Raw genomic sequence first — 24,222 nt, 5'->3', positions numbered from 1 at the left:
GGCAACAGGCTTTTGTTCCACTTCCAAGAGTGCCCTTAAACTCAGCGTTCTCAAATGATCCTCCTCTTTGCCTAGCTTCCCAAGTGCCCATGACTTCAGATGTGTAGCACCCTGACTTAAAACGGTAAACTCTGTTTTAAAAAAGCAAATCCAAACCACTTTCTTCATCCCCTTATTTATAGAGTACTGCCTTTACAGCTCAGCAGGCAGGGAGTGGCTCTGAAGTTCTTACCAACAAGTACACTTAAGTTCATCTTAGTGTTTCTAATCCAAAAGGTAGGATTAAATCACTTAGATGTTTTGTGTTTCTTTTGTTGTCTAGGATGTACATTTTTGGTGGATGGGTTCCACATAAAGGTGAAAACACTGAGAATTCTCCCCATGATTGTGAGTGGAGGTGCACCAGCTCGTTTTCGTACCTAAATCTAGGTGAGTCTTGAGAGGCTGACTCTTGGACCCACGTGGTGTCTGTTAATAAAGTGATTCTTGTTGTGTTGCTGCTTACGAGCAGTGTCGAGCCATGGCCGTTCCTTTCTGTTCAGATACAGCAGAGTGGACTACTCTGGTGTCAGATTCCCAGGAAGATAAAAAAAACTCAAGGCCAAGACCGAGAGCAGGACACTGTGCCGTTGCGATCGGCACTCGACTGTACTTCTGGAGTGGAAGAGACGGCTACAAAAAAGCCCTTAACAGTCAGGTGTGCTGCAAGGACCTGTGGTATCTTGATACCGGTAGGTAAGAGTGCTTCAGTAAGTTCTGACCGCAGGGGCTCAGGTCTGTCTACGGATCCAAAGAATATCATTTCTTCTCTTTCCTACAACTAGAAATGGGCGGGTAAATGTCTAAGTGCTCCCCACTCCACAGAAGGATATTAGCTCCTCTCTCCTTGAGGCAGCGCTTGCTCTTCCCCACTGAGCCATCTCTAGTAACTTTAGTTGTGTTGTTGAAATCTGAGTCATCCTTTGCTGGGCTTTGTTTCAGAAGGTAGTTAGCCACTCACCAGTTTGACTCACTATAGCTTTTTTTTTTTTTTTTTTTTTTTTTTTTGGTTCTTTTTTTCGGAGCTGGGGACCGAACCCAGGGCCTTGCGCTTCCTAGGTAAGCGCTCTACCACTGAGCTAAATCCCCAGCCCCTCACTATAGCTTTTTAAAAGCACTTTTTATGGAGAAGTATTTTACTTTAAAAGATAATTTATTCCTTTTACTGTGAGGATAATTTATTCTGATAATTTATTCCAATTAATAAGGGTTACCTTATGTGGGGCTGGAGAGGTGGCTCAGCAGTTAAGAGCTCATTCTGTTCTTGCAGAGGACTCCAGTTCCCTTCCTAGCCTCCCCATGAGGCAGTTGTGTGTAACTCCATCCCCAGGGCATTGGGCACCTTCTTCTGAGCTTCGTATCTGTGCTCATGTGCACATGGGGCTCACTCCTCTCCTAAAGATTAACTGCCTTTTCTGAGACAGAGTCTTACATATCCCAGCTGGCCTTGAACTCACTATATGGCCAGTGATAAACTTGCGAGTCTTGTCTCTCCACCTTCCTAGTTTTGTCATTAAGGTGTGCGAACAACATACTTGATTTATGTAGTGCTTTTATATATAAAAAGTTGATTATTTAATGTCGGGAAAAACAATGAACAGAGCAACTAAACGAGACTAGATGTTTTCATTAAAACAGCACGGTAGCAAAGAAAGAAATACAGAAAATCCAATTTACTGATGTGTCATTTAAATTGAGATTTACAAATTATACTATTTATCTAGGTGGGGTTTCTTTTACTGTGATGAAACACCACAACCAAATCAACTTGGCAATGAAAGGCTTTATTTGGCTTGCACTTCAATATTGATACTCATCATTAAAGGAAATCAGGGCGGGAACCTGAAGGGCAGGAGCTGATGCAGAGGCCATGGAGGGGTGCTGCTGACCGGCTCGCTTTCTAATAGATCTAGGACCACCAACCTGTGGATGGCACCTCACAATGGGCTGGGCCCTCCCCCTGTTGAGCACTAATTAAGAAAATGCCCTATTCATTGTTGTCAAGCACACACACACACACACACACCACACTCAGGAAACAATGACAGAATCTTTTCTCCCTCTCACACACAGGTCCCTTTCTTCATTCCTGCTCAGATCCATTTAGTACTGCAGAGCTCAAAGGCTGAGACTCAGAGAGGGCATGTGCTTATCTTCCTAAGCCTTCCTACCTCATTTATAGTTTCCAGTTCCATCCATTTTGGTTTTTATTTTTGTTTGTTTTGGTTTGTTTTGGTTTTTTTAGCCGGGCAGGGAGCTGGTTTTTTTGAGACAGGGTTTCTCCGAGTAGTGCTAGCTGGCCTGGAAATCAACTCTGTTGAGCAGGCTGGCCTTGAAGTCAGAGATCCACCTGCCTCTGCCTCTGCCTGCCGAGTGCTGGGATTTAAGGTGTGGACCACCACTGCCCAGTACTATTATTTTTTCCAACTATAATTCTATTTGTCTTTGTGTGTATGTACCACTCGTTCACCTTTTGCCAGACATTTAGTTACAGCATTTCTTTGACGTGAATAGAGCAGCCGTAGACACAGGTGAGGAAGTGTCTGCAGAGGATGTAAAGGCCTTCGGGAGATGTTCAGACGTGAAGTAGCTAGATCAAGGAGGAGCTCTGTCTTAGCCTTTCAAGAATTCCCCATTGGTGTTCATAGTGGAGGCACCAGTTCACACCCTCGGCAGCAGTGAGTGGGTTTTCTTTCCATAGCGTCCTCAGCATTGCTGTTCCCTTGGTGAGAACCATTCTGACAGCAGTGAAACTGAGTTGTAGTTTTCATTTGCATTTCCCTGATGGCCAAGGATGTCAAACACACTTTAACATGGTTATTAGCCATGGTATTTCCTCTCAGAAATTCCCTGCCGCTCAGCTCACTTTTTAATTGGTGGTTTGTTTTCTTGCTACTAGACTTTCAAGTTCTTTGTACTTTCTAGATAACAATCCATTACAGATGACAAAGGCTTTCTCCTGCTCTGTAGACAACCTCATTACTCAATTAACACTTTCCCTTGCAGAAATTAATTTCATGCTGTCCTGTTTGTTGATAATTGCTTTATTTCCTGAGTGACTGGACTCCTATTTTAAAAGTCTTACCTATACCTGTGGCTTGAGGTGTCTTCCCTACATATTCCTCTGGCATTTTCTCAGGTTTCAGGTTTGGTTCTTTTTTTTTTTAAGCTTTATTTATTTTATGTGCATTGTTTTGCCTTTATGTATGTCTATGTGAGAGTGTTGGATCTCCTGGAACTGGAGTTACAGTTATAAGCTGCCATGTTGGTGCTGGGAATTGAACCTGGGACCTCAGGAAGAGTAGCTAGTGCTCTTTTTTTTTTTTTTTTTTTTTTTTGGTTCTTTTTTTTCGGAGCTGGGGACCGAACCCAGGGCCTTGTGCTTTCTAGGTAAGCGCTCTACCACTGAGCTAAATCCCCAGCCCCTGTAGCTAGTGCTCTTAACCCTTGAGCCATTCCTCCAGTCCCATTTTAGCCTGATGACCTTTTTTACTCCCTTGTCTCTAGAAGTTTTTGGAATTCCTTTTTTTCAGTTCCTGCCATTTTTAAATCTTATGATGCGGGTGGCTTGTTTATTAGAAAGAGTCTTCCATTATAACCCAGGAGGCCTCAGATTTGCAATCCTCCTGCCTTAGGTGTGCGCCACCATTCTTTCTTTGGTTTTTTTTTTTTTGTTTGTTTGTTTGGTTGGTTTTTTTTTTTTTGGTTCTTTTTTTCGGAGCTGGGGACCGAACCCAGGGCCTTGCGCTTCCTAGGCAAGCGCTCTACCACTGAGCTAAATCCCCAGCCCCCATTCTTTCTTTGTTAAAGAAGGTTTTTTTTTAATCATCATCATCATCATCATCATCATCATCATCATCATCATTTGTAGGTCTGTGGTCTGAAGTTTAGTAAGCGCAAGTGAGTGCAGGTGCCTGCAGAAGCCAGAGACAGCTGATCCCCTGGAGCAGGAGCTGTCCATGGTTGAGGGCCACGGAACCTCACAGCTGCTGTAACTTCAGTTCCCTGTGAACCAGGCATGCACATGGTGCCCAGATATACATGAAGGCAGAACATCCATAAACATAAAATAATGATGAAAATATTTCTAAAAGGTCATATTGTGATAAAGTAGATAATGGGCCTGCTGAGCTACAGGCTTGTAGACCTCAAATCACAAAGATGAATTTTCTTAGCTAACTGTGGAAAGCCGGGAGCATACTTCCTATCCGTTGTGAAGCTCACTCATGCCCTAAGTGTACATAGACAATGGGATATTGTATATATAATCTTAGATCTGAAAGATCCGTTACTCATTGTGGAAACGTTAGCAATATTTTACACCAAGGTTATATGCTTTGGGCAATACTGATTTTGTTAAAGGGGTATGAAAACTTCATATTTTTCTAAAGTATATCCAAGTCATTTTTCATTTCTGGCACGTATGCTGTTGGTTGAAAATCAGTTCTTTAAATTAAAAAAATTCTAAAGATAAAATAGCAAAGCAATAATATAATACTCAGTTACACCCCCTCAGCCTTTTAGACAAGATTAGTCATGTTCAGGATAGACCTTCAGGTTTCTAGGATTAGACATGTTTTCATCCTGAGTCTAATTACTCAGGTAGTTTGGGATTGGGTTGTTTATTTGTATGAGAATCTGAGTAAAATCAGAGCTGTACAGCACTGTGATCTCACTGACTGGCGTCATTTAAGGATATTCAGTAGACGACGTAGTGCTCATTGCTGGAGCTCTCAAAGCTTCTGTACAGCAGAACTATTGGCAAGTTATTGATGCATTTGAAACTAAAGGGTTATGTGGATATTTTTCTTTAGAGAAACCTCCAGCACCATCACAAGTCCAGTTAATCAAAGCTACTACCAACTCTTTCCATGTCAAATGGGATGAAGTGCCTACGGTCGAGGGCTATCTTCTGCAGTTAAACACTGACCTGACGCACCAAGCGGCATCGCCTGACGCTTCAGCAGCACCAAATACGCTAGGTAAAATAAGTGTCGGGCATGAGGAATGCATTCTGCTCACGCGCTTTTAAACCCACCACGTAATCTTGTGGTTATGCTGGGTTCAGGACGATGCATGAATTTTAGCGTGTCCTGGTACACGCCTGGTAAGCCGGCTCTTTGAAACTTGACTGTTGTCCTGTTTGTTGTTGTAGAACTCAGAAAGGTACATAGAGTTCACTCTAGTCCACTTTAAAACTGATGGTACGTGAGTTCCAGAAGTGTTTTTTTTTTTTTTTTTAAAGATTTATTTATTTATTATATATAAGTACACTGTAGCTGTCTTCAGATACACCAGAAGAGGGCATCAGATCTCTTTACAGATGGTTGTGAGCCACCATGTGGTTGCTGGGAATTGAACTCATGACCTCTGGAAGAGCAGTCGGGTGCTCTTAACCGCTGAGCCATCTCTCCAGCCCCCCAGAAGTGTTTTTAATTAGCTTTCAGAAGTACTTTACTGTTTTTTTGGAAGTATTTTTAACTGAACAGACCCTTGGAAAGTAATTAAACTTGTTACAGTCTTCAGGAAGGATTTCAGCAACTGTTAAGTAAACTATTAAGAAACAGCTGAACTTGAGTAAAGATGATATGTTAATCTTTAACATGCATATTTACAACTATTCACAACATAGTCTGTGGATGCTAACGAAGAGCACATCAGTGTGAACTTTCTCATCCCACAGGAGGCAGGACGGACCCTCACAGACAAGGCAGTAATAGCATCCTTCATAACAGTGTAAGTTGAAGCTTCCGCGATGACAAATGCGTGTTTACGGCTGTACTCCCAGTTTTTACTGAGATTTTTCTGTATATTACTCTGAATAAGTGATTACTCCTGGCTTTATATGAGAATCATCTCCGAGCTGTCCAGGCAGCCCTGTTCTCACAGGGCTGGGGGTGCAGCTCAATGTTAAGAGTGCTTGGCAGCATACATGAGACCCCAGATTCTTTCTCTAGCCCCACAGAAATAAAAGGGAAGAACAATTCACAGGCTTCTTATGACAGAAGCCTTTTCATGAGTTTATATTGCGACATTCCAGAATGTCACAATATATTCTGAATCTATAAAACATCTTTAAGTATACTTTCATAGTTTATATTTCATTTACCAAAGAATATCCGTAGCTAAATGAACAACGGCAAGTTTGCTTGTTCGTTGAAGCCGTCATGGTAAGCATTTGGATCAGATAATGGCTCAGCTTAGTAAAGTCCATCATTTTCTCTTGATAAACTGCTATGGGTACCGCTGGACCACAGGAAGGGATGAGGTGTATCCTGTTCTGAACCTAACTGAGGACTGAGGGTGTGAATCAATACCGTAGTTGTCCAGGAACGAGGTCTTACAGGTTTTGTCCATTCAGTTTGTGAGGAGCCTGTTTCAGTGGACAAACTATGTGTATAAAGGTATCATGAATATTATATGTTATGTGTGTCTGTGTGTACCGTAAAGTACTGTTGTCCTCCTGTTCTTGGATCTTGCTTAAAAAAAAAAAGAGTCCTTTAAACCATTCTAGCTTTCTTTTAGTATCTAACTGTGCCCTCCTAAATGAAGTCATAGTTGGGTGTGGTACCACACCTTTAATCTCAGCATTCAGGAAGCATAGGCAGGTGGATCTCTGTGAGTTCAAGGTCAGCCCAGTCCACATAGTGAGTTCCAGGACAGCTAGGACTACAGAGTGAGACCCTGTCTCTAACAGCATGGACAGCCTTCTTGAGGAAGTACAGCCCAGGCTTCCTCTGGTCTCCATACACATGTGCAGACATGTTTACATGCACAAACACACTCACACATACAGAAAAAAATAACAGAAGGTGAAGACTTGGTGATATCTCTCCCCATGTCCCTCTCCTGCAACCTTGAATCTCTGTAGTTGGGTTGGACTTGACGTCTGTATCATGACGACAGCTTGTTTATAGATGAGCCATGTAGTGTGTTGTTGGTATGTGCCTTCACATACAGTTTAGCTTTTCCTGCCATTAGCTGCCTTTTCATTTTCTTGTTTTTTTCCTATAATTTATATTCAGATTCCAGCAATTACTTTTTTTTTGTCTTCTGGAGCCTTTCTTCATGCTCATGTTCAGGGCCTCCTAAGCCTGTTCAACACATAGTCTTCTTTTTTTTTTTTTTTTCTTTTTTTCGGAGCTGGGGACCAAACCCAGGGCCTTGTGCTTGCTAGGCAAGCGCTCTACCACTGAGCTAAATCCCCAACCCCCCCTTTTTTTTCCAACCCCCTTTTTTTAACTAAGAAAAATTTGTATGATCCAGTATCCAATATAAAATAAGTATACAAATGAAGTATCTGCTAATGATAGTTTAAGTGCGTGGAGTGTACATGCAAGTGAACATGTGTGTTCAGGGATACATGGAAGGCAGAGGCCAGCATCAGGTGTCTTTCTAAGACAGGGTCTCAATGAACCTAAGTCTCGTGCACTCAGCCATACTGGCTGGCCAACAAGCTGCAGGGACCCATCCTCCTGCCTCTACTCCCTATACTGGGTGGGGCTGGGGGATGCTCCACCTCATACGGCTTTTTCACACGAATTTTTGTTTGGGTTCTGGGCACCTGAACTCAGGTGCTTAAATTTGTGCTGAAAGTATTTTATCAAATGAGTCATCTCCCCATCCTGAGAAATTGCTTTACAAGTAATTATTTGGTATGCAGACAGTTTACCATCATTAGAGATAAAAGCAAGTTTGCATGCTGATGAGATGGTTAGTTATGCCGTGTCAGTTCTTACATACCTGAGTCTTGCTGAATACTTCATCCTGGAGGATTTAGAACATCCTCAATGTTTTTGAAGTTTAATGGCTATTTTGATATTATGATTATACGTACTGAGAATGCCACTTCACATAAATATGTGGACAAAATGGCAGAAGTAAATTCGGGGCCAGTCCATACATTGTTGGAAATCCTACCCTAACTCCTTCATGAGCTGAAATTCATGTAAGAGTTTTGTAAAACTTAAGCAGCAATTTAAAGAGAAATTGAACATCTAGAGGCTAGCAACATGGCTCAGTGACTATTAATGCACACGCACACACACACACAAACACACACACACACGTAAAACAGCAGCAACATTGGAGTGTTTGAAGGAAGGCAGGTCATCTTTATGATCACATGGCTATATAATGGATGATGTCATCGATAAATTGAATTGCCATAAAGTTTAAAAGTATTCATTATATTATGTTTAGGAAGGTAAATTAAATGTCACTAATAAAATCTCTGTCTCTTCCGCTCCCCCCACCCATCTCCTCTGCCTCAGCCTCTCAAGTAACTAGAATTAAATGTCTATAGAGCCAGTCTTAACATTAAGGTTTCTGACCAAATATTCAATAGTAAATAATACTGATATTAGCATATTGAGTTTTTATATGTAAGTCATTCATACAGAATAATTCCTTTGTTGAAATTTTTCTTTAAGAGTCATCACATTTTTTGTCTATGTCTAATTGCTTTTTAAAAATTGAATAGGGGCTAACAGAATGGTTCCATGAGTCAAGAACTCACTATGCAAGCCAGACCACCAGAGTTCAATCCTTGGAACCTACATAAAAAGCAGGAGAACACTCACTCCACACAGTTGTCCTCTGACTACACGTGCACTCCCTCACACACACACAGTTAGCACATTGTTAATAACAATGTTAAGTGCAGCAGTCCATGGCCTCACCTGTGTTACATGAGTATTTATTTGTAATACTAGCCACCATGTAAAAACTAAACATGCTAAACTAAAACTACAGTCTTTGGAGCATGGAAATTAAGTGGAAAAAAATCTCTTAAAACTAGTAGTTTTCAAGAATGAGTCTATAAAAATTAGTGATATAATTTTAAATGTTTTAAGTTTTGGTAAGTTTTAGTTCCTGTTGTTGTTTTGAGAATCTTATTTCTAGCCTAGGCTAGCCTAGAGCACTGGGGCTTCCTGCCCTGGCTCTCACCCCCACTCCCTGTAGGTGAACTTGCTTTCCCAAGCGGACTTGTGACTGCTTGCTGTTTTCTATGTGGCTTCGCTCTCACTTGCATCCCTTGCTATGATGCACTGTTCTATTTCCTGTAGGTTAGTGATCCAGCAAACTGTACAAAACCTGAACACACGGCTGTGGCTGCGAGAGGAATGTCACTGAAGAGCAAACCAGACTCAAGAGCAGCAGACTCCAGTGCTGCTTTGCACTCGCCATTGGCGCCTAACGCTTCCAACAACAACAGCTGTATGGCGGACATGCTGTGGAAGAGCGAAGGTACAGTTACGTCTTAAATCAAAGTGAAACCTTATAACCTGGGGAGGGGATGAATTCCAGCGTTACTGAAAAAGTAGCATTGCACTGTTTTGGAAGGGAGTGTAGGCGTTTGGTGTTTCATGACAGGTTTCTCTGTGCAGCCCTGGCCTTGAACTTGGAGATTGCCCTGAGTGCTGCCATTAAGGATATGTAGCCACCATCCAGAGTGTGTGCGCGCGCGCGTGTGTGTGTGTGTGTGTGTGTTTTGAGTGTGTCTTATTGTATAGTCTTGGCTTGACCTAACAGAGATCCATCTGCCTCTGCCTCTTGAATGCTGGGATTATGTTACATGGTTTGGATAATTTTCCTCAGAGTGAACACAGTTGACAAGTTCACACGTTATAAATATGAAATTTCAGTTAGGAGAATGTTTGGTGGCACTGAGGCTGACCAGTGTGGTCACTGTGTTCGCCCCTGTGCTTGTTTTCTGGTAACTTTTTAGCGATATGAGGTTATTTGTTTATTTTACTGCTATTTCTAAAGTGCCGAGATCTGTGCTTGGTAGATAGTGGTCTTTGAGTAAATAGTGCTGTAGCAAGTGTCTGATGTGGGAATTGCATTCATACGATAGCTTACAATTTGGTGATTTTTTTATTTGAATATTCTGTTGTATTTTGTTTTCTTTCTTATTTTTGGTGTTTTGAACAGGATCTTACTTTGTAGTCCTTGCTGATCGGGAACTCTATTGTAGCCTAAGCCAACCTAAACTTGTGGCAATCCTCCTGCCTCAGTCTAACACTGTTGTGATTCACCATGCTTAGCTCTATTTGAATATTCAGATGCCGCTGAGATATATCAAGGATTGTTTGTGATGTCACCATCTCAAATTATTTTATTAATACTGGCTTATCCTTGGAATACAAAGTAGCTTTTTAATTTTAAGACATTGCAATAGCTGTTTTAAATCTAATTGTCAGGGAGTCAAATACTACAGGATAGACATTTGCTTTATTTCTATTTTGCATCTGCAGTAGATAAGCATACTGTAGAACATTATTTGTATTCTTTTCTCATTTCATTACTGAGGCAAGAGGAGCGCGCTCCTGAGTCTCCGCTTTGCTTGTTTGGATTTTACCTTTTTGAGACTGACTCACTGATTCCTAGGCTGGCTTAGAACTTAGATGTTTCCCAGGCTACCTGGCCTCAAGCTCCTAGTTATTCTCCTGCTTCACCCTTCCCAGTACTGGGATTATAGACACCGTCCTCTATACCTGACAGGGTTACTGGCTTTCTTTTTTTTTTTTTTTTAAAGATTTATTCATTTATTATATATAAGTACACTGTAGCTGTCTTCAGACACACCAGAAGAGGGCATCGGATCCTATTACAGATGGTTGTGAGCCACCATGTGGTTGCTGGGAATTGAACTCATGACCTCTGAAAGAGCAGTCATCACTGAGCCATCTCTACAGCCCAGTTACTGGCTTTCTTAATGTAAAGGGATTGTTCAGTATAGGTAATCTTACTTCTGAACTTCCAGTTTAAAATTTTTCAATTGTAAGTTTCTGCTGTACAGAGAAGTTTATATGCTGAGAACACACTTGAGCCTGAGCCTCCCAATTTCAGTAAAATTGGTTCTAAATGGTGAAGCCAAGCTTGTCCCACAGTGCCTGGCACACCACAAACACTGTCAGGGCCTGGCTGTTCAGTCAGGTTACAAGGAATGTGACATTCTTTACACGCTGTAAGAGCCAACGCTGTGTGCCTCCAGGAGTGAAGGAGTGTTCAGACTGCATGTGTGCTCGCCTTGAGAGAACCCTCTGGCTTTACCAGATGGAGGGATGGTTTAGAAAGTAGTTGGAAGAGCGGTTAGGAGTTATTTTAGGACTATCAGACAGATATGATAAAGACAACACAGTGGGTAGGACAGAGAAAAACAGTAAAGAGGCTCTCGCTCTACCCTTAGCATGTAGAAAGGTACAGTGGCTAGACTCTGCAGCCGGTTGGTTAGGAGAGGAAAATGAGTTAATAAGCCTCAGAGTGGACACTGAACTTCATCAAGATGGGACGAGAAGAGCGAGAACACATTAGGAAGAGTATTCAACTTTGAACATAACTGAAATACTTGAGAAATATATTGGTTTATTTGATATATAGATCTGGAATCTAGGAAGCATTCTTGTCCATAAGTACAAATGTAGAAATGATCTGAAAGGTAAGTTCCCCCCAAGAGCAGAGCCCTTGTTGACATGTGCACTGCTAGATTCCCAGCAGCCCGGGTTGTACAGGCTTGACTGGTGAGTGAGTGGTGACGAGTGTTTACAGCACAGGGTGGGTGCATGGTGGCAGAGGGAAGATCTGTCTAAGAACACCAGGTAGAAAACATCACTGTAGAAGGAACCCAGCCAAGAGAGTGAGAAAAGGGCCCTTAGCTTAGGTAAGTATTGGAGGAGGCTTGGGGGTTTTGTCTCTTTCTTTACAGTGGGCACCACAGTGTGAAACTCTTTGTGTATGTATTTTTACCAATGAAGAAGTTCATGCGGCATGAACCTGCCTGTTTTCTTTCAGCATCATAGAAACATACTTAATGCTTAAGAGAAAGTCTGCAGTGTTGTCGGATGAGTGGATATAATCATAGGAAGAGACAGGATTTAAACAGAAATGTGTGGGCACCACTATGTATCCTCCACAGTGGGGAGAAGGCAGAAAATATACAAGATCATAAGCACATTTAGGACAGGAGAAAGAAGCCTCAGAGATCTGCCTTTCTCTGCCTCCCCAGCACTGGGAACTATGCCCAGGTTTTTTTTCCATGGGTTCTGGGGTTGAAATGACTGAGATATTTCCACAGCTCCCCGGGGTTTTTGGTCATTTTTATCATGGTAAATACACATAATACAGAATATGTTGAAGAGTTTGGTGTCATTTAATGCCCTGTATTAACTGTTTTAATATGTCTGAGTGATTATTTAATGGTTAACCGGTGGTTTGATTTTCAGTTGACGAAATATGTGCTCTGCCTGCAACTAAGATCAGCCGTGTAGAGGCACATGCTGCAGCAACACCATTTTCTGTAAGTTTATGACCTGGTGGCCATACGTGTTGTAAATGGGAATGTGTGTTTAAATGAAAATGGTCTCAGGTTTCATGTAGTAAGGAATTGATATAAATTTAGAAGCAGATGGGAGAGTAGGAAATTTCATGTTTATTGAAAAAGATTGATACAATAATAATGTATATTTTGGGGCCCCAGTTTTGATGTAAAAAAGTACTTAATACACATGTTCATATTCTCAGTGTATCAGCTCACATGTACCCTCAACTGCTAGGTCACTCTGTGGGAAGTGAGGCCACAGATAGCTTTGGTGTTCCTCTCCGTGCTTTCTCTGTTTTATTTTAAGTGAGCACGCACATGTCTGTCAGTGTAAATGACATTAATGGCTGGAAGATGGGACTTGCCATGGAACAGACGTGCTTGGGTAGCTGCTTCCTAGCCGCACAGCAGAACTTGGCAATAACTGATGGGTGTACGTGCAGGCCAGCTCAGAACTCTGACATCAAGTTGTTTTATGGATGGCCGTAATGGACCTGCATATCCTCAAACTTAAATGCTTGCAGAGGATTGCCTTTTTGTATAAATATGAGGATCATACATACATACCGGTGTTAGGGTTTCTGAGTCATTCAGAATTGTCTGTAGTTTTTTTGTTTGGGGGATTTTAGTCATATATCTTCCTTCATCCGTGTTCACCTTTCCAGCATGTCAGTCTGTGTTTGTAGACTCTTCTCAGGGAAGGATTATTAAATGGAAAGATGTTTCTTCTGAATCTGACTGTGGTTCATCAGCCACAGTTGTGTCTGTTATTTCAGTGTGAGTCAGCGCCTTCTCAGCACTGCTGAAGAGTTTTTACAGCTTTAGCAAATGACTTGTTTAAAGCTGCTCCTGACCAGCAGACTCTTCTAGTTAGTTCACTTGTCAGCTAGTTAAGACAGAGGTAACTGAAGGGCACACTGGTTTTGAGCTTCTGCAAGCAGCGTGCCGTTCGTAAGAAGGCGGCCTTAAAGACTAGGTCCAGGATATGTACGGCTCACCCCAGAAGGAGGCTTAGATTAAAGTCTGTTTGTAAAGCAAGTAAGGTAAAGCTGCTACTCCACGCCCACTTTAGTCTATACTGAAGCACGTTCAAGTTGCGTTTTAGTTTTGAACTTTTTTCTCCTTTTAGGTTTGGAGAAGCACAGGTATTTCACATACAAAGGTCACTGGATCTCCGCTTGTTTGTGTGAACCTAGAGGGAAGAGGCAGTTTGAGATGGAGTTTTCTCCCTGCTCCTTTGGAGTAGATGTAGCATTTCTCTAAAGGGGCTGCACTTTCTGTGGGTCTCTGATGGACAGACAGGCAGCAGGCATCTTTACTTGTCTCTGCTGAGGAAGCATGCTGACCTACCCAGGTTGACGGTAGCAGCTCCTGGTGCCGAGTACCCCTTGCACTCTCTGTCAGATGGGCGTCCTTTCTCCATTGGCGGTTGACCTAGTCTGCTAAGACCTGTTTACCGTGAGCTTGTAATGTGTGTGTCCGTCCATGTGCATACTTGCAGATCACTGCATGGGATCACTTAAGTCTTGACAGTTCTGTGCTCAATGCAGTCTTCATAAATTTTCCTTTCTCTGAAATTAGAAAGAGACACCTTCAAATCCAGTGGCCATTTTGAAAGCAGAGCAATGGTGTGATGTGGGGATTTTTAAAAACAATACAGCTTTGGTGAGCCAATTTTATTTGCTACCAAAAGGAAAACAAAGTATGTCAAAGGTAACTATTGATAAATTTTCTATATTTTGAGAGCTGAGAATGTAACTGTGGCAGAATGCATGTCTAGCATGTATGTGAATTTGGCTACAACTCCAACACTTGAAAAAGCAAGCTAAATATACAGCAAGTGAATTGTGGTCCTGGGAAGTGGATTGCTTTGGTAACTGTCATTGAGGTCATTTGAAGGCATGAAGTTGGGATCTTCCCACAGTGTTACTGGGAGTGCTGTATATATACCCATCTTGCTTTTGTAAATATGGCACCTGTCAGTTTAAACTAGTCTGCATGAACTAAGGTGTTTGTTTTCTCTTTTGAGAGAGTCTCATGTAGCTGGGCTAGCCTCAAACTTCTTAGGTAGCCATTTACTAAGATTACAAGTATAATTGAGCTGGGTTCCAAGGCCTAAAGATCTGATCTGGTCAGGTAAAGTAAGGGTTTGAAAAATGTCTCAGGTGGGCGGTGTTGGTGCGTGCCTTTAATTCCAGCACTCAGGCAGTCAGATCTTTGAGTTGGAGGCAGCCTGGTCTGAAAAGTGAGTTCTGGGACAGCCAGGGTGACATAGAGAAACCTTGTCTTGAACAAAACAACAAAAAAAGCCTGCTTCAGGTTGGGTGATGGTGGCAGCCACCTTTGATCCCAGCTCTCACGAGGCAGAGGCAAGCAGATGTCTGTGAGTTGGAGGTCATCCTGGTTTCCATAGTTCTAGGACAGCCAGAGCTACTGTCTCCCATACTGTTGCACCTGATCATTTCAGATGCGGGCTACCCAGACCAGCCTGTATGTCACTTATCAGTTTAGCTTCTGTAACAGAACCTTTGGCATTCTGCCCTCTTTTTCACATTAAATATTTTCAGTTCTTGATAAAAATGAAAATTCTTGTAAACGAACATCACTTTTATGGCTAATGAGATTCCTGGTTGAAGCTGAATCCATGTCCATATAAAGATACATCCACATGTAAAAGCATGTTAACTGCCTAATTTTTCTCAAAACTTAATTTTTATTTTCTTAATTAAGAAAACCTGCAGCAAGGACATTTGAATTTCTTTTTTTTTACTTTGTTTTTGTTTTGTTTTGTTTTATATTTTTATAGAATATAAGGACAGGGTTTCTTTGTGTAGGCCTGGCTATCCTGGAACTCTGTAGACCAGGCTAGCCTTGAACTCAGATCTGCCTGCTTCTGCCTCCCTCGTGTTGGGATTAAAGGTGTGTGCCACCACTGCCCAGCTGTGTTTGAATTTTTAGTTTTGTCATTCTTCAGTGTTAACTGGGCAGGTCAGTTGTGTCCCCTGAGACCAGGCTTCCACACAGTGTGATGGTCCAGTGGCACTGGGTCTAGCATAGGCCTGATGGCTGGGCAGAAGGGAGGACTGCAAAGTTGGATACAGATGCTGAGGTAGAAACCACCCAAGAGGATGTCACCATTTAACATTTATGTCTCGTCCTGAACAGAGTCTTTAAATACACACACGTTAGTCACTCCTTTTCTGCTAAGCTTGCTTGGCTGTCTCTAAAGGGCAGTGCTCCTAGGAGGACCATTATATGACAGCAGTCTGGGGTTCTTCTCCCAGTTAATGAGTTCACATGGGGACTGGAGGTTTGTTCTGTTTATTGTGATAACAGCTCTCATTTTAATTTTTGTTTTTTTCCCCCCTGCCTCTGCTGCCTCCCATGTGCAGAATCCCCTTGCCTTTCTCCGTATAATGTGAGTCAGGTCACCTTTCCTCTGGATAAGAGCCCCTCATTCAGGCCTGGGCTTCCTGAGCTCTGCATTAGAGTATCACTCTCTGTGCAGTAAAGGGACATATGTTAAGGAACTGGACCCTTAAAATACACTCATTCTTAAAGAGCGTTGTTGTTTACTAGAGACAGACTGTAGCTCTGAAGTGGAAATGCACCTTTTCTCTGACTTCTGTATGTTTCCATTCCAGGTAGGAAATGCAGACGTACCCGACTACAGTTTGCTTAAGAAACAGGACCTTGTTCCAGGAACAGTCTATCAATTCAGGGTTGCTGCAATCAATGGTTGTGGAATAGGCCCTTTCAGTAAACTCAGTGAATTTAAAACATGTATCCCTGGTTTCCCTGGAGCTCCTTCTACAGTCCGCATTTCTAAGGTAGTCTGTCAGGCCCAGCAAGACTGGACTGTGGTTCAGATGACGTGTCTTCTGTGTGAGACGTTCATAGTAGCACTTATGAAAGATACCTAAAGAGGTGGATTAAACATTAAACGTTGGTTTTGGTAGCCACACCTGGCATTTTTGAGTACCAGATGGAAAGTTGGGTTATAATATGCAAAGCACAGAAGGACTAGAAGTCAGTGTGTATCGTCTTGCTTACATCACCCAGAGTTCATTCTGCAGAGTTCTAGATTTTAGAGCATATGAAACAGGGTTACATTTTATAATAAGCTTTGATCTTGGTTAAGAAGGAAAATGCCCTTTGGGGGTGGGTAGGACAGTAAGCCTGGGTATTTAAGCTGTGCTTTGATTGTGAGAAGCGCGTGTACTGTAAAGCCAGTTCAGGTAGAGCTGTGTCAGCAGGAAGGGCTCTATCTAGTGAGCGACCACCAAAGGAAGGCTCTGTCTTGTAAAGGCACAGGTGATACTAGAGAGAGCTGGAGAGCCTTCACCTGTCCTCCTCTTTTCTAGAATGTTGAAGGTATCCACCTTTCCTGGGAGCCTCCAACGTCACCCTCTGGAAATATTCTGGAATACTCAGCTTACTTGGCTATCCGCACAGCACAGGTGCAAGACAATCCCAGCCAACTCGTGTTCATGAGGATCTACTGTGGTCTGAAGACCTCGTGCATAGTGACTGCTGGACAGCTGGCAAACGCGCACATTGATTACACGTCCAGACCTGCCATTGTGTTCAGAATATCAGCAAAGAATGAAAAGGGCTACGGACCCGCCACGCAAGTCCGATGGCTTCAAGGTAACAGTAAAAAAGCCCCTTTGAGTTGAGTTGTTTTTACTAAAGCTGTTGTAATCGTTATTTATTAGAAACTGTTATAAACATCTGTTCTTTGAGAGTATTCCCTGACTGTACTTCTAGCAGTTATGAATTTGAGTTTGTAAGTTGTTCTTAAAATGTATTTGCTCACTTCTAGATCCAAATAAAGATAGAAAGAAGCAAAGACTGAAAATTAGTATATGGATTCTTCCTTACCCATAGAGCTACTTACAAAGGACAAATAGCACAATGAAGAAAAGGCCGTAAGGTGTTTGCCCCTTTTCTTTTCTGAAGGCTGTGTAACTCAGTCATTCTGCGGCTACAGAGATGAGTTTAGTCACTGGCTGGTGTACACTCGCTGTGGTGGGTGTTTCTCATGTTGTAAATGCCCGATCTGAGTAGCTGCCGGCCTTATTTCAGGAGCAGTGGTCTTCTATCGCTGTGTCCCAGTGCAGGGGATCTGTGATACCGAGTTCAGCAGTCACCTTACTCCCTCATCTTCAGTTACCACAGGCCTGAGCAATTAAAGAGGAAAGGCAAGTTCAGCGACTCTGCTTTTGATTTTTAAAATTATTTTCTGAGAATCCCAGCAAAATACAAAAAGGATAGTGGACTGTCCTGATTTGTGTCTGACCAAGATATCAGAATGTATCTTTAACTAAAGCACTTACTGTGTCTGGCCTTCAATTTCTTCACTAGCAAGTGAGGGGGTTAGGAAATTCTCCTTTGAAGTCCCTTTCAGCCCTAAATGTTCCTGTGCTCCCTGAGAGTTGGGTAAATCCTGACAATGTCATGGGTCAGCAGTCTTAATGGCTTTAACTGCTTTCTTGTCACTTCATTAAAGATCAGAGAGTATGTCCTCCTCTTGAAGAAAGAAAGAAGCACCTTCAGGACGCGGGTTTTTACACAGTGTTTTAAACATTTGTAAGATCTTTATAAATGCTCTAGATGTTTTATTTTTGAATTATTTTTACCTCAAAATTGTATAAGCTTTTTTATATCAGAAAGAAAGCACTAGAGGCTGCTTCAGGCTCCTTGCCACCTTAGAGATGTAGGAAGCCGGAGACCACTGGGCTGCAGGTAACTTTCTTTACACCGTTTGAAGCGTCCTAGTCTGACTGCTGAGTCAGTGCGGAAGTGCAGTTGTGAAGTGACTCCAGAGAGAGAACAACTGCAGAAAGACAGTCAGGCCGAGAGCACAGGCCCAGCTCCCTCAGCAACACAGTCTCAGGCCAGCTTAGGATGACTGAGTAGCTGTGCCCTCCAACCTTATGTGTACTGTGCCCAGTGAAGATGAATATGATTGTGAAGAATTGATATATATGCCAGTTACTAACTTAAAGTGTATAGAATATTTTAATATATAATTTTTTGTAAAGAACTGGGATTTTTATACTACAGTATTTGTAATTAATGTGTCTCATTAATTAAATTTCTCTTGAAGAAAATATGCAAACTATTAGACACATGAGTGGCTTCTGAACTCTAAGGATAAAATAAATGCACTACTGTGGTGTTGCTAGAATACCTTTTGTGGGGCACATGAATCCTTGCTCATTAAAGGGTACTTTCCAAGAAGTGTTTACAAGGAGGCCTCTGGTTGGTTATTCCAGCAGCTCCCACGGGGAGAGCATCACTCTGCCTTCCTTTAATTGGTGTGCTTTGCTTTGGCAGCGCTTGCTCTTTTGCACTAGTGGACTTAAACTGACCTCATTGTTGTGTTTGTAATCATTTGTGCAGCTTCCATGATGTGTCCCATAGAAGCTAAACATGTCTTAACCAAAGTTACATGTATGCAGATTTGCACATATCAGATAGTAGGCTTTGTCATATGTGTTCGCTCAGCTAAGAAGAGTAGCCAACTTTAGAAAGCGTATGTTTTTTTTTTTTCCTTTCTTTTTTTCGGAGCTGGGGACCAAACCCAGGGCCTTGCGCTTGCTAGGCAAGCACTCTACCGCTGAGCTAAATCCCCAACCCCTAGAAAGCATATGTTTTAAGCCCAGTTACTTTACTAGAAAACTTTTGACTTCCAATCCTATTTTCTGCATTAATTAACAGTTTGCATCTTGAAAACATCTTCTTATTAAGGAATAAGTTGATTTAAAGCAGACTAGAACATCTGGGTTTTCGTGTGTGTACATTTTTACCTATTTAGTATGTGGTTTAGATTATTTTGCTTAAAGGCATCACCATCTATTCTGAACCAGGAGGCAGACATGAGCCCATGGTTCTAATATACGATTTGCTTCTTTGAGGAAGGGTGGCCTTTCTATGCTCAGCAAGTTGTTAAAGTAATAAACCTTTTTACCTCGAGAATTGCCCAAATTGTATTTTTTTCCATTGGCATTACTTCCTTAAGCATAAATCATGTTTGTTTCTGTCATGGGACTGGTAGCTGAAAGATACCCTTAGCAGATACGTGTGGCTTTGCTGTTAGCAGTTCATACGGTGCTAGAACTGCATGTCTGTGGAGTGAGTAGCGCGCCTGTCATGCCGACGTGACACGTGAGCACCGGTAGCTTCTAAGGACTGGCACATCGTGCAGCTGCGATCTTCATCACCAAGGCAGATCTTGGGGTTTTTGTCTTTTTTTTTTTTTTTGTGCTAGAGATTGATCTTGGGGCCTGGGCAACTAGGCTAGTGTTGTAACAGCAAGCTGCAGCACAGCCCGGGTAGGTAACTCTTCTAGGAGGAGTTCCTCTCACTTCCGTTCCTTCCTTTTGTCTCTGAGCTGTATAGCTAGCTGTCTGTGTGTCACAAGCCTCTTCCATGTGTTCTAGACTTTGGTTCACATAAGAAGCAAAAATATTGTTGATACTGCATGCTCTTAGAATTATATTTTTTAAACACTGTATTGATCTGGTGTTTTTAGTTTAGCAGATTGTTTGGCAGTTTAACTAGAAGTAAGCTATATATAGACTCCGTCTGTATTAAAAACTAAAGCGATCCGACTGCATGTCTGGGCCCCGTCGCTCCATCACCACTCACAGTGCAGTCGTCTGGCAAGCAGCGTCTGTTGCCCATTATTTCAAAGACTCGCTTCTGCGTAGAGTGTCTGCTGTGACTAAGGGTTTTCTTTAATGATAGCATATTAACATAAAGACCACTTGTCACACTCTGGAGGGGTCAGTATGTGGGGCTCCTGTCGTCATCTGCTCCTACATGGAGAGGGAGACTGAGTGGGCTCGGTCTTTGCCCATTCGAAGTGTAACTGTTGTGTTTGCCAAGACTGATTTCAGGCAGTTCTGTGTATCGTGTACCAGTGATATGTAAAATAAAGCACCCTTTTCTACGAAAGTTACAAGTGTTACTCTTTCTTTGACACAAAGTGTACAGTGGCAGAGCCTCTGGACACTCACGGGACACAGCAGGTCTCTCACCTAGGATGGGCTCTCAGGAACTGAACTGAAGTAGGCTGTGCTCAGGGGTCACGTTCTTCAGGGGTTGGTGGTCATTTACCCCTCCCGTATTACAGCTGTGCAGGTGAAACAGACAGCTGTCTCTGAGGAGAACGTAGGCCTGGTCCACCACTCCATGTCTTGTTTGCTTTCTGGAAACTTCCTCACATGCTTTTTGTTCAGCACCCGGTCCTGCCCTGCTACTTCCTTGCAATGCTTTAGCAAAAATCTGGTATAATGCTGCCATCCCCAGATCTAGGGGCTCTTACCTCACACTTGATCTCTTCACAGGAGCGAGCCCACATCGCCTTTCTTCACACACGTCCTCCTGTCTGTAACCCACATTTCCACTCCCACCATTTTTACTAACTTGACCAGACTGGCCACCCTTCCCTGACCTCCTACACCTCCAGGGAGCTCTGACTGCTGTAGTAAATATGTCTGCCTCCTCAGTTTCAGATGGCATCTGACTGGTCATCATTGTCTGGCTTCCCTCCCTGAGGCTGAGTGTGTGAGCAGAGCCTGGGTCTGTTCTCTCTTCCATACCGAGCAGTCAGTGCTACCTAATACCTTAACAGGCAAACAGAGAAATCTACCACCTCAAATCAGGATCAAAAATGGGGTGGTTTTGAAGGAGAGTGGTTTTAGTGTTTAATAATGGTAGTTTAATAATCTGAAGGAAATACACTCTTTAGTTTTCTCTTGCCTCACCCCTCACTGTTTCCTAACTAAGGGCAAGATAGAAAATGAGTTTAGGAGGGAGATGCTAGGACCTCTCAAAAGAGAAGGTCCTGATCTGAAGTCACCGCAGCGTTTAATGACATCAGCAGACAGACACTAGCGCTAATCTCTGGTGTTTAATGAGATCAGCAGACAGACAGACACTAGCGCTAATCTCTGGTGTTCGTTTGTTTTGAGACAGGATCTCACTAAACAGCCACGGGTGTCTTGGAGCTTACCATATAGACAGAAACTGGCCTCATCTACCCACCTGGCTCTGCCTCCAAGGTGTTGGGATCAAAGGCACCACACAGGGCAGGAGTCAGTCTCATGTCACTGCTAAGCAGACTAGGCAAAGTGCTGTTAGGTTTGGTTGAGACAAGGTCTCATTCTGTAACCTAGACTGACTTTAAACTCATGGTAATCCTCTGCCTGAGCCTCTCAAGTGCTGGCTTTCCAGCCCAAGTTACATATAATGTAGGATTCTTACTCTCAGGGAAGTAGGGTGACCTTGGCCTTTCTCCCCTCAGTCTAGGGATGGTTAAAAGTCCGTGTACTTGTGTATTTCTGTAACTACAATGTTTTATGCTGAGCATGCATGGAAAACCAAACTGTAGTGTTCTGGGAGAAATTAAAAAACAGGTTCTGTCAGCTGAATGAAAGCCGTAAAATCTTAGGATAGTTAGTCTCTGTGTTCCAAACAGCTCTTCCTTCGTCTTCCTGTCAGTGTGGTGTTGCTGTCCTTTGCAGAATCACATTTAAAAAAAAAAGTGTCTGCAGAAGGGGTCATCAGAAACTGAACATGCTCACATCTAATAAAAAAGCATGGCAGGGACTTGGCAGAGTTTAGAAGCTCCCAGAGTTTGGTGCAAAGCCCTCCAGTTGCAGTTTGACACCTCCTTCATTCCAGATCAAATGCTGTGAGAGCCTGAGTTTTGAAGCGGGCTGGGTGTACGTGTGTCAGCATGTTTGTTGTTTCTAGATAGCCAGAGCAGTGCCTGCAACTTCTGATGGTTGCTGTTATGGTGAGTAGAGCTGAAGAGGCCTTGGGCTCCTTCACTGCCTCCCCTAGGCTGCCCTGCCCCCCACTCTGTAACCCAAGAAGAAAAGCTTAACTGTTTCACGGACTCTTCAGTCTTTCAGAATTTCTGAATCGAGGACCAGAGTTTTTACTAATTTCCCGAACTAGGAGAAGTTGTCCCTTAATGGCTGCAAGTCCACAGATGGGCACAGACAGGGATGTTGGCAGACAGTCTCTAGAAACAGTTTTTTACATGCCCAGAGGGGAGCTGCCCCTAATGACCATGGAGAGGCAGTTGAGAACAGCCATCCAATGCTGTTCTAAACCAATGGGTTTAGAACTGTGTATGCAAACAGATGCACCATTAGGAGAGTGTGCCTGGGCAATGCCATTCAGTAACGAGGTACAGTGTACTTCACAGTTCATCAGAACCCTAGGCTAGCCGAGACCTTAGACACTCCAGTCTGGCCTTGAACTTGCAGTCCCACCGAGCCTGGCTCGTTATCTGCTTTATAGAAGTAACTATACACAGTGGGCAAGCCACTCCCACAGACGCAGCGGTGGCCGGGGGTGTCATCGAAAAACCAGCCATCCAGCCCGGATTGTTTACTGTGTCATGGTGTTTACTGTGTTACATGTTTACTGTGCCATTGCTGTTGCCTGCCTCAGACTTGTACCGCAGCATGCCACTGACATGGCAGTGTCGTCTTGTGTGGTGGAGTAGAGCCCAACTCCACACCTGTTCTGTCTAAAAGCATTGGCAATGAGACAGTGCGTGCGGACTGTAAACTGTATATATGCTAAAAAAAAAAAAATAATAAAGTGAGGCTTACCAGACTTTCGATTACCTGCCCAGAAACACCGTCTACCCCTCCCCCTTCACATAGATTATGCAGTGCAAATGTTCTATCATACATGTGTATGTTCTTAATAAAATGTCTAGATATACCTGGTTCTGAAGTCGTATGTAAAAGGAGTCATGATGTACGTATTGCGTGACATATTCTCTGGAATTTTCTTAGATTCACACTCATGCTTATGCACATGACCGTCTTGCGTGTCTTCCCGTCTGTGTATTATACTCCAGTGTATCACTGTGCTACAGTTGTATGCGGTCTTTTGTCTACCAGAAGTTGGATTATTATTCAGACCTTTGCTACTGAAGACCTTCTGCGCAGCTGCCGTGAACGCGCAGTTCCTTGTTATATCCGTGTCGGGAACAGTGACTGGGACATGCTCAGTAAATGCTTGAGGCATGGATAGCTTCTTGTACCCACTTCCCCGTGTGTGCAAGAGCTCTGTGTCGGTTGTCTTTGACATATTATACTGTGTTCAGTAACCACACCTGTAAGAGGGTCTTTGAGGACGGCCTTTCATCACAGCAGAGACACTGTCCTTTTCACCGCTCTCCCCAGGTATCAGTGTTGTCCTGAGGTGTAGCAGCACAGCTAAGACCCCCTCAAGCATAGGGTGGTGATCTGTGTCTGTGAGTCTCCGTTTCTCATGTGGGAAGCACTAACCCTTCGTGTGCTGTAGCTTGAGTACCTCAGTAATTTCCAAGAGTGTTAGCCTTCAGAGACCACAGATTGGGATACCACAGCTCGCAGGCGTTCTGTGGTGCTGAGCTGGGCTCTGAGGGCTCTCACTGCGAGTGTCCCTGCCGTTCTTGGAGCCACGCCTTGGCGATACTTGTTCTTGGCTGTTAGTACTTGCCAGTTAGGTGTGTGGTACACAGTACTTCATGTTGGGTTTAATTTGCGTTTCCCTTATTACTGATGGAATAATTCTCCATATATGGCCCTCTTCTGTGAAATACTGCCTCTTGCCCGTGTTTGTTTTCATTGACACATATGGTTTCTATATATATATTCTGGATGTCAGTCCTTTGCATATGGAACATACGTTTCCTACCAAATTTGTACATTATCTTCTGTAGTTGTGTTGAATGTGCTAATCAACTGGAGAACATTTGCATCTTTCTGATGTGTTTTCCCAGTCAGGAGCATTTTATGTCTCCCCTCCACTGATTAGGCTTTCTTTAATGTCTTCCAATA

General features: G+C 42.9%; 1 protein-coding gene across 8 annotated transcripts in view; it reads left to right on the top strand.

The window, feature by feature from the left end:
* The window catches only part of Hcfc2 (host cell factor C2), a 28,928-nt gene extending 11,706 nt beyond the window's left edge, over positions 1-17,222 (top strand). The window contains exons 6-14 of one of the 8 annotated variants that reach the window (XR_015624013.1): positions 323-429; positions 543-731; positions 4,854-5,260; positions 5,464-5,775; positions 9,108-9,288; positions 12,267-12,340; positions 13,943-14,074; positions 16,006-16,191; positions 16,726-17,222. Coding sequence is in view for 2 of the 8 variants with exons in the window: in NM_001008357.1 (NP_001008358.1) it covers positions 323-429; positions 543-731; positions 4,854-5,021; positions 5,723-5,775; positions 9,108-9,288; positions 12,267-12,340; positions 13,943-14,074; positions 16,006-16,191; positions 16,726-17,040 (1,405 nt within the window). In the remaining 6 variants the exon portion in view is untranslated. 8 annotated transcript variants of the gene reach the window in all.
* The last annotated feature ends 7,000 nt before the right edge of the window (positions 17,223-24,222 follow it).

This window comes from Rattus norvegicus, chromosome 7, assembly GCF_021556685.1.
Source record: "Rattus norvegicus strain SHRSP/BbbUtx chromosome 7, alternate assembly SHRSP_T2T, whole genome shotgun sequence".
Taxonomy (NCBI): Eukaryota; Metazoa; Chordata; class Mammalia; order Rodentia; family Muridae; genus Rattus; species Rattus norvegicus.
Note: the sequence above shows the minus strand (reverse complement) of the source record. Positions and strands in the feature narration are given on the sequence as shown.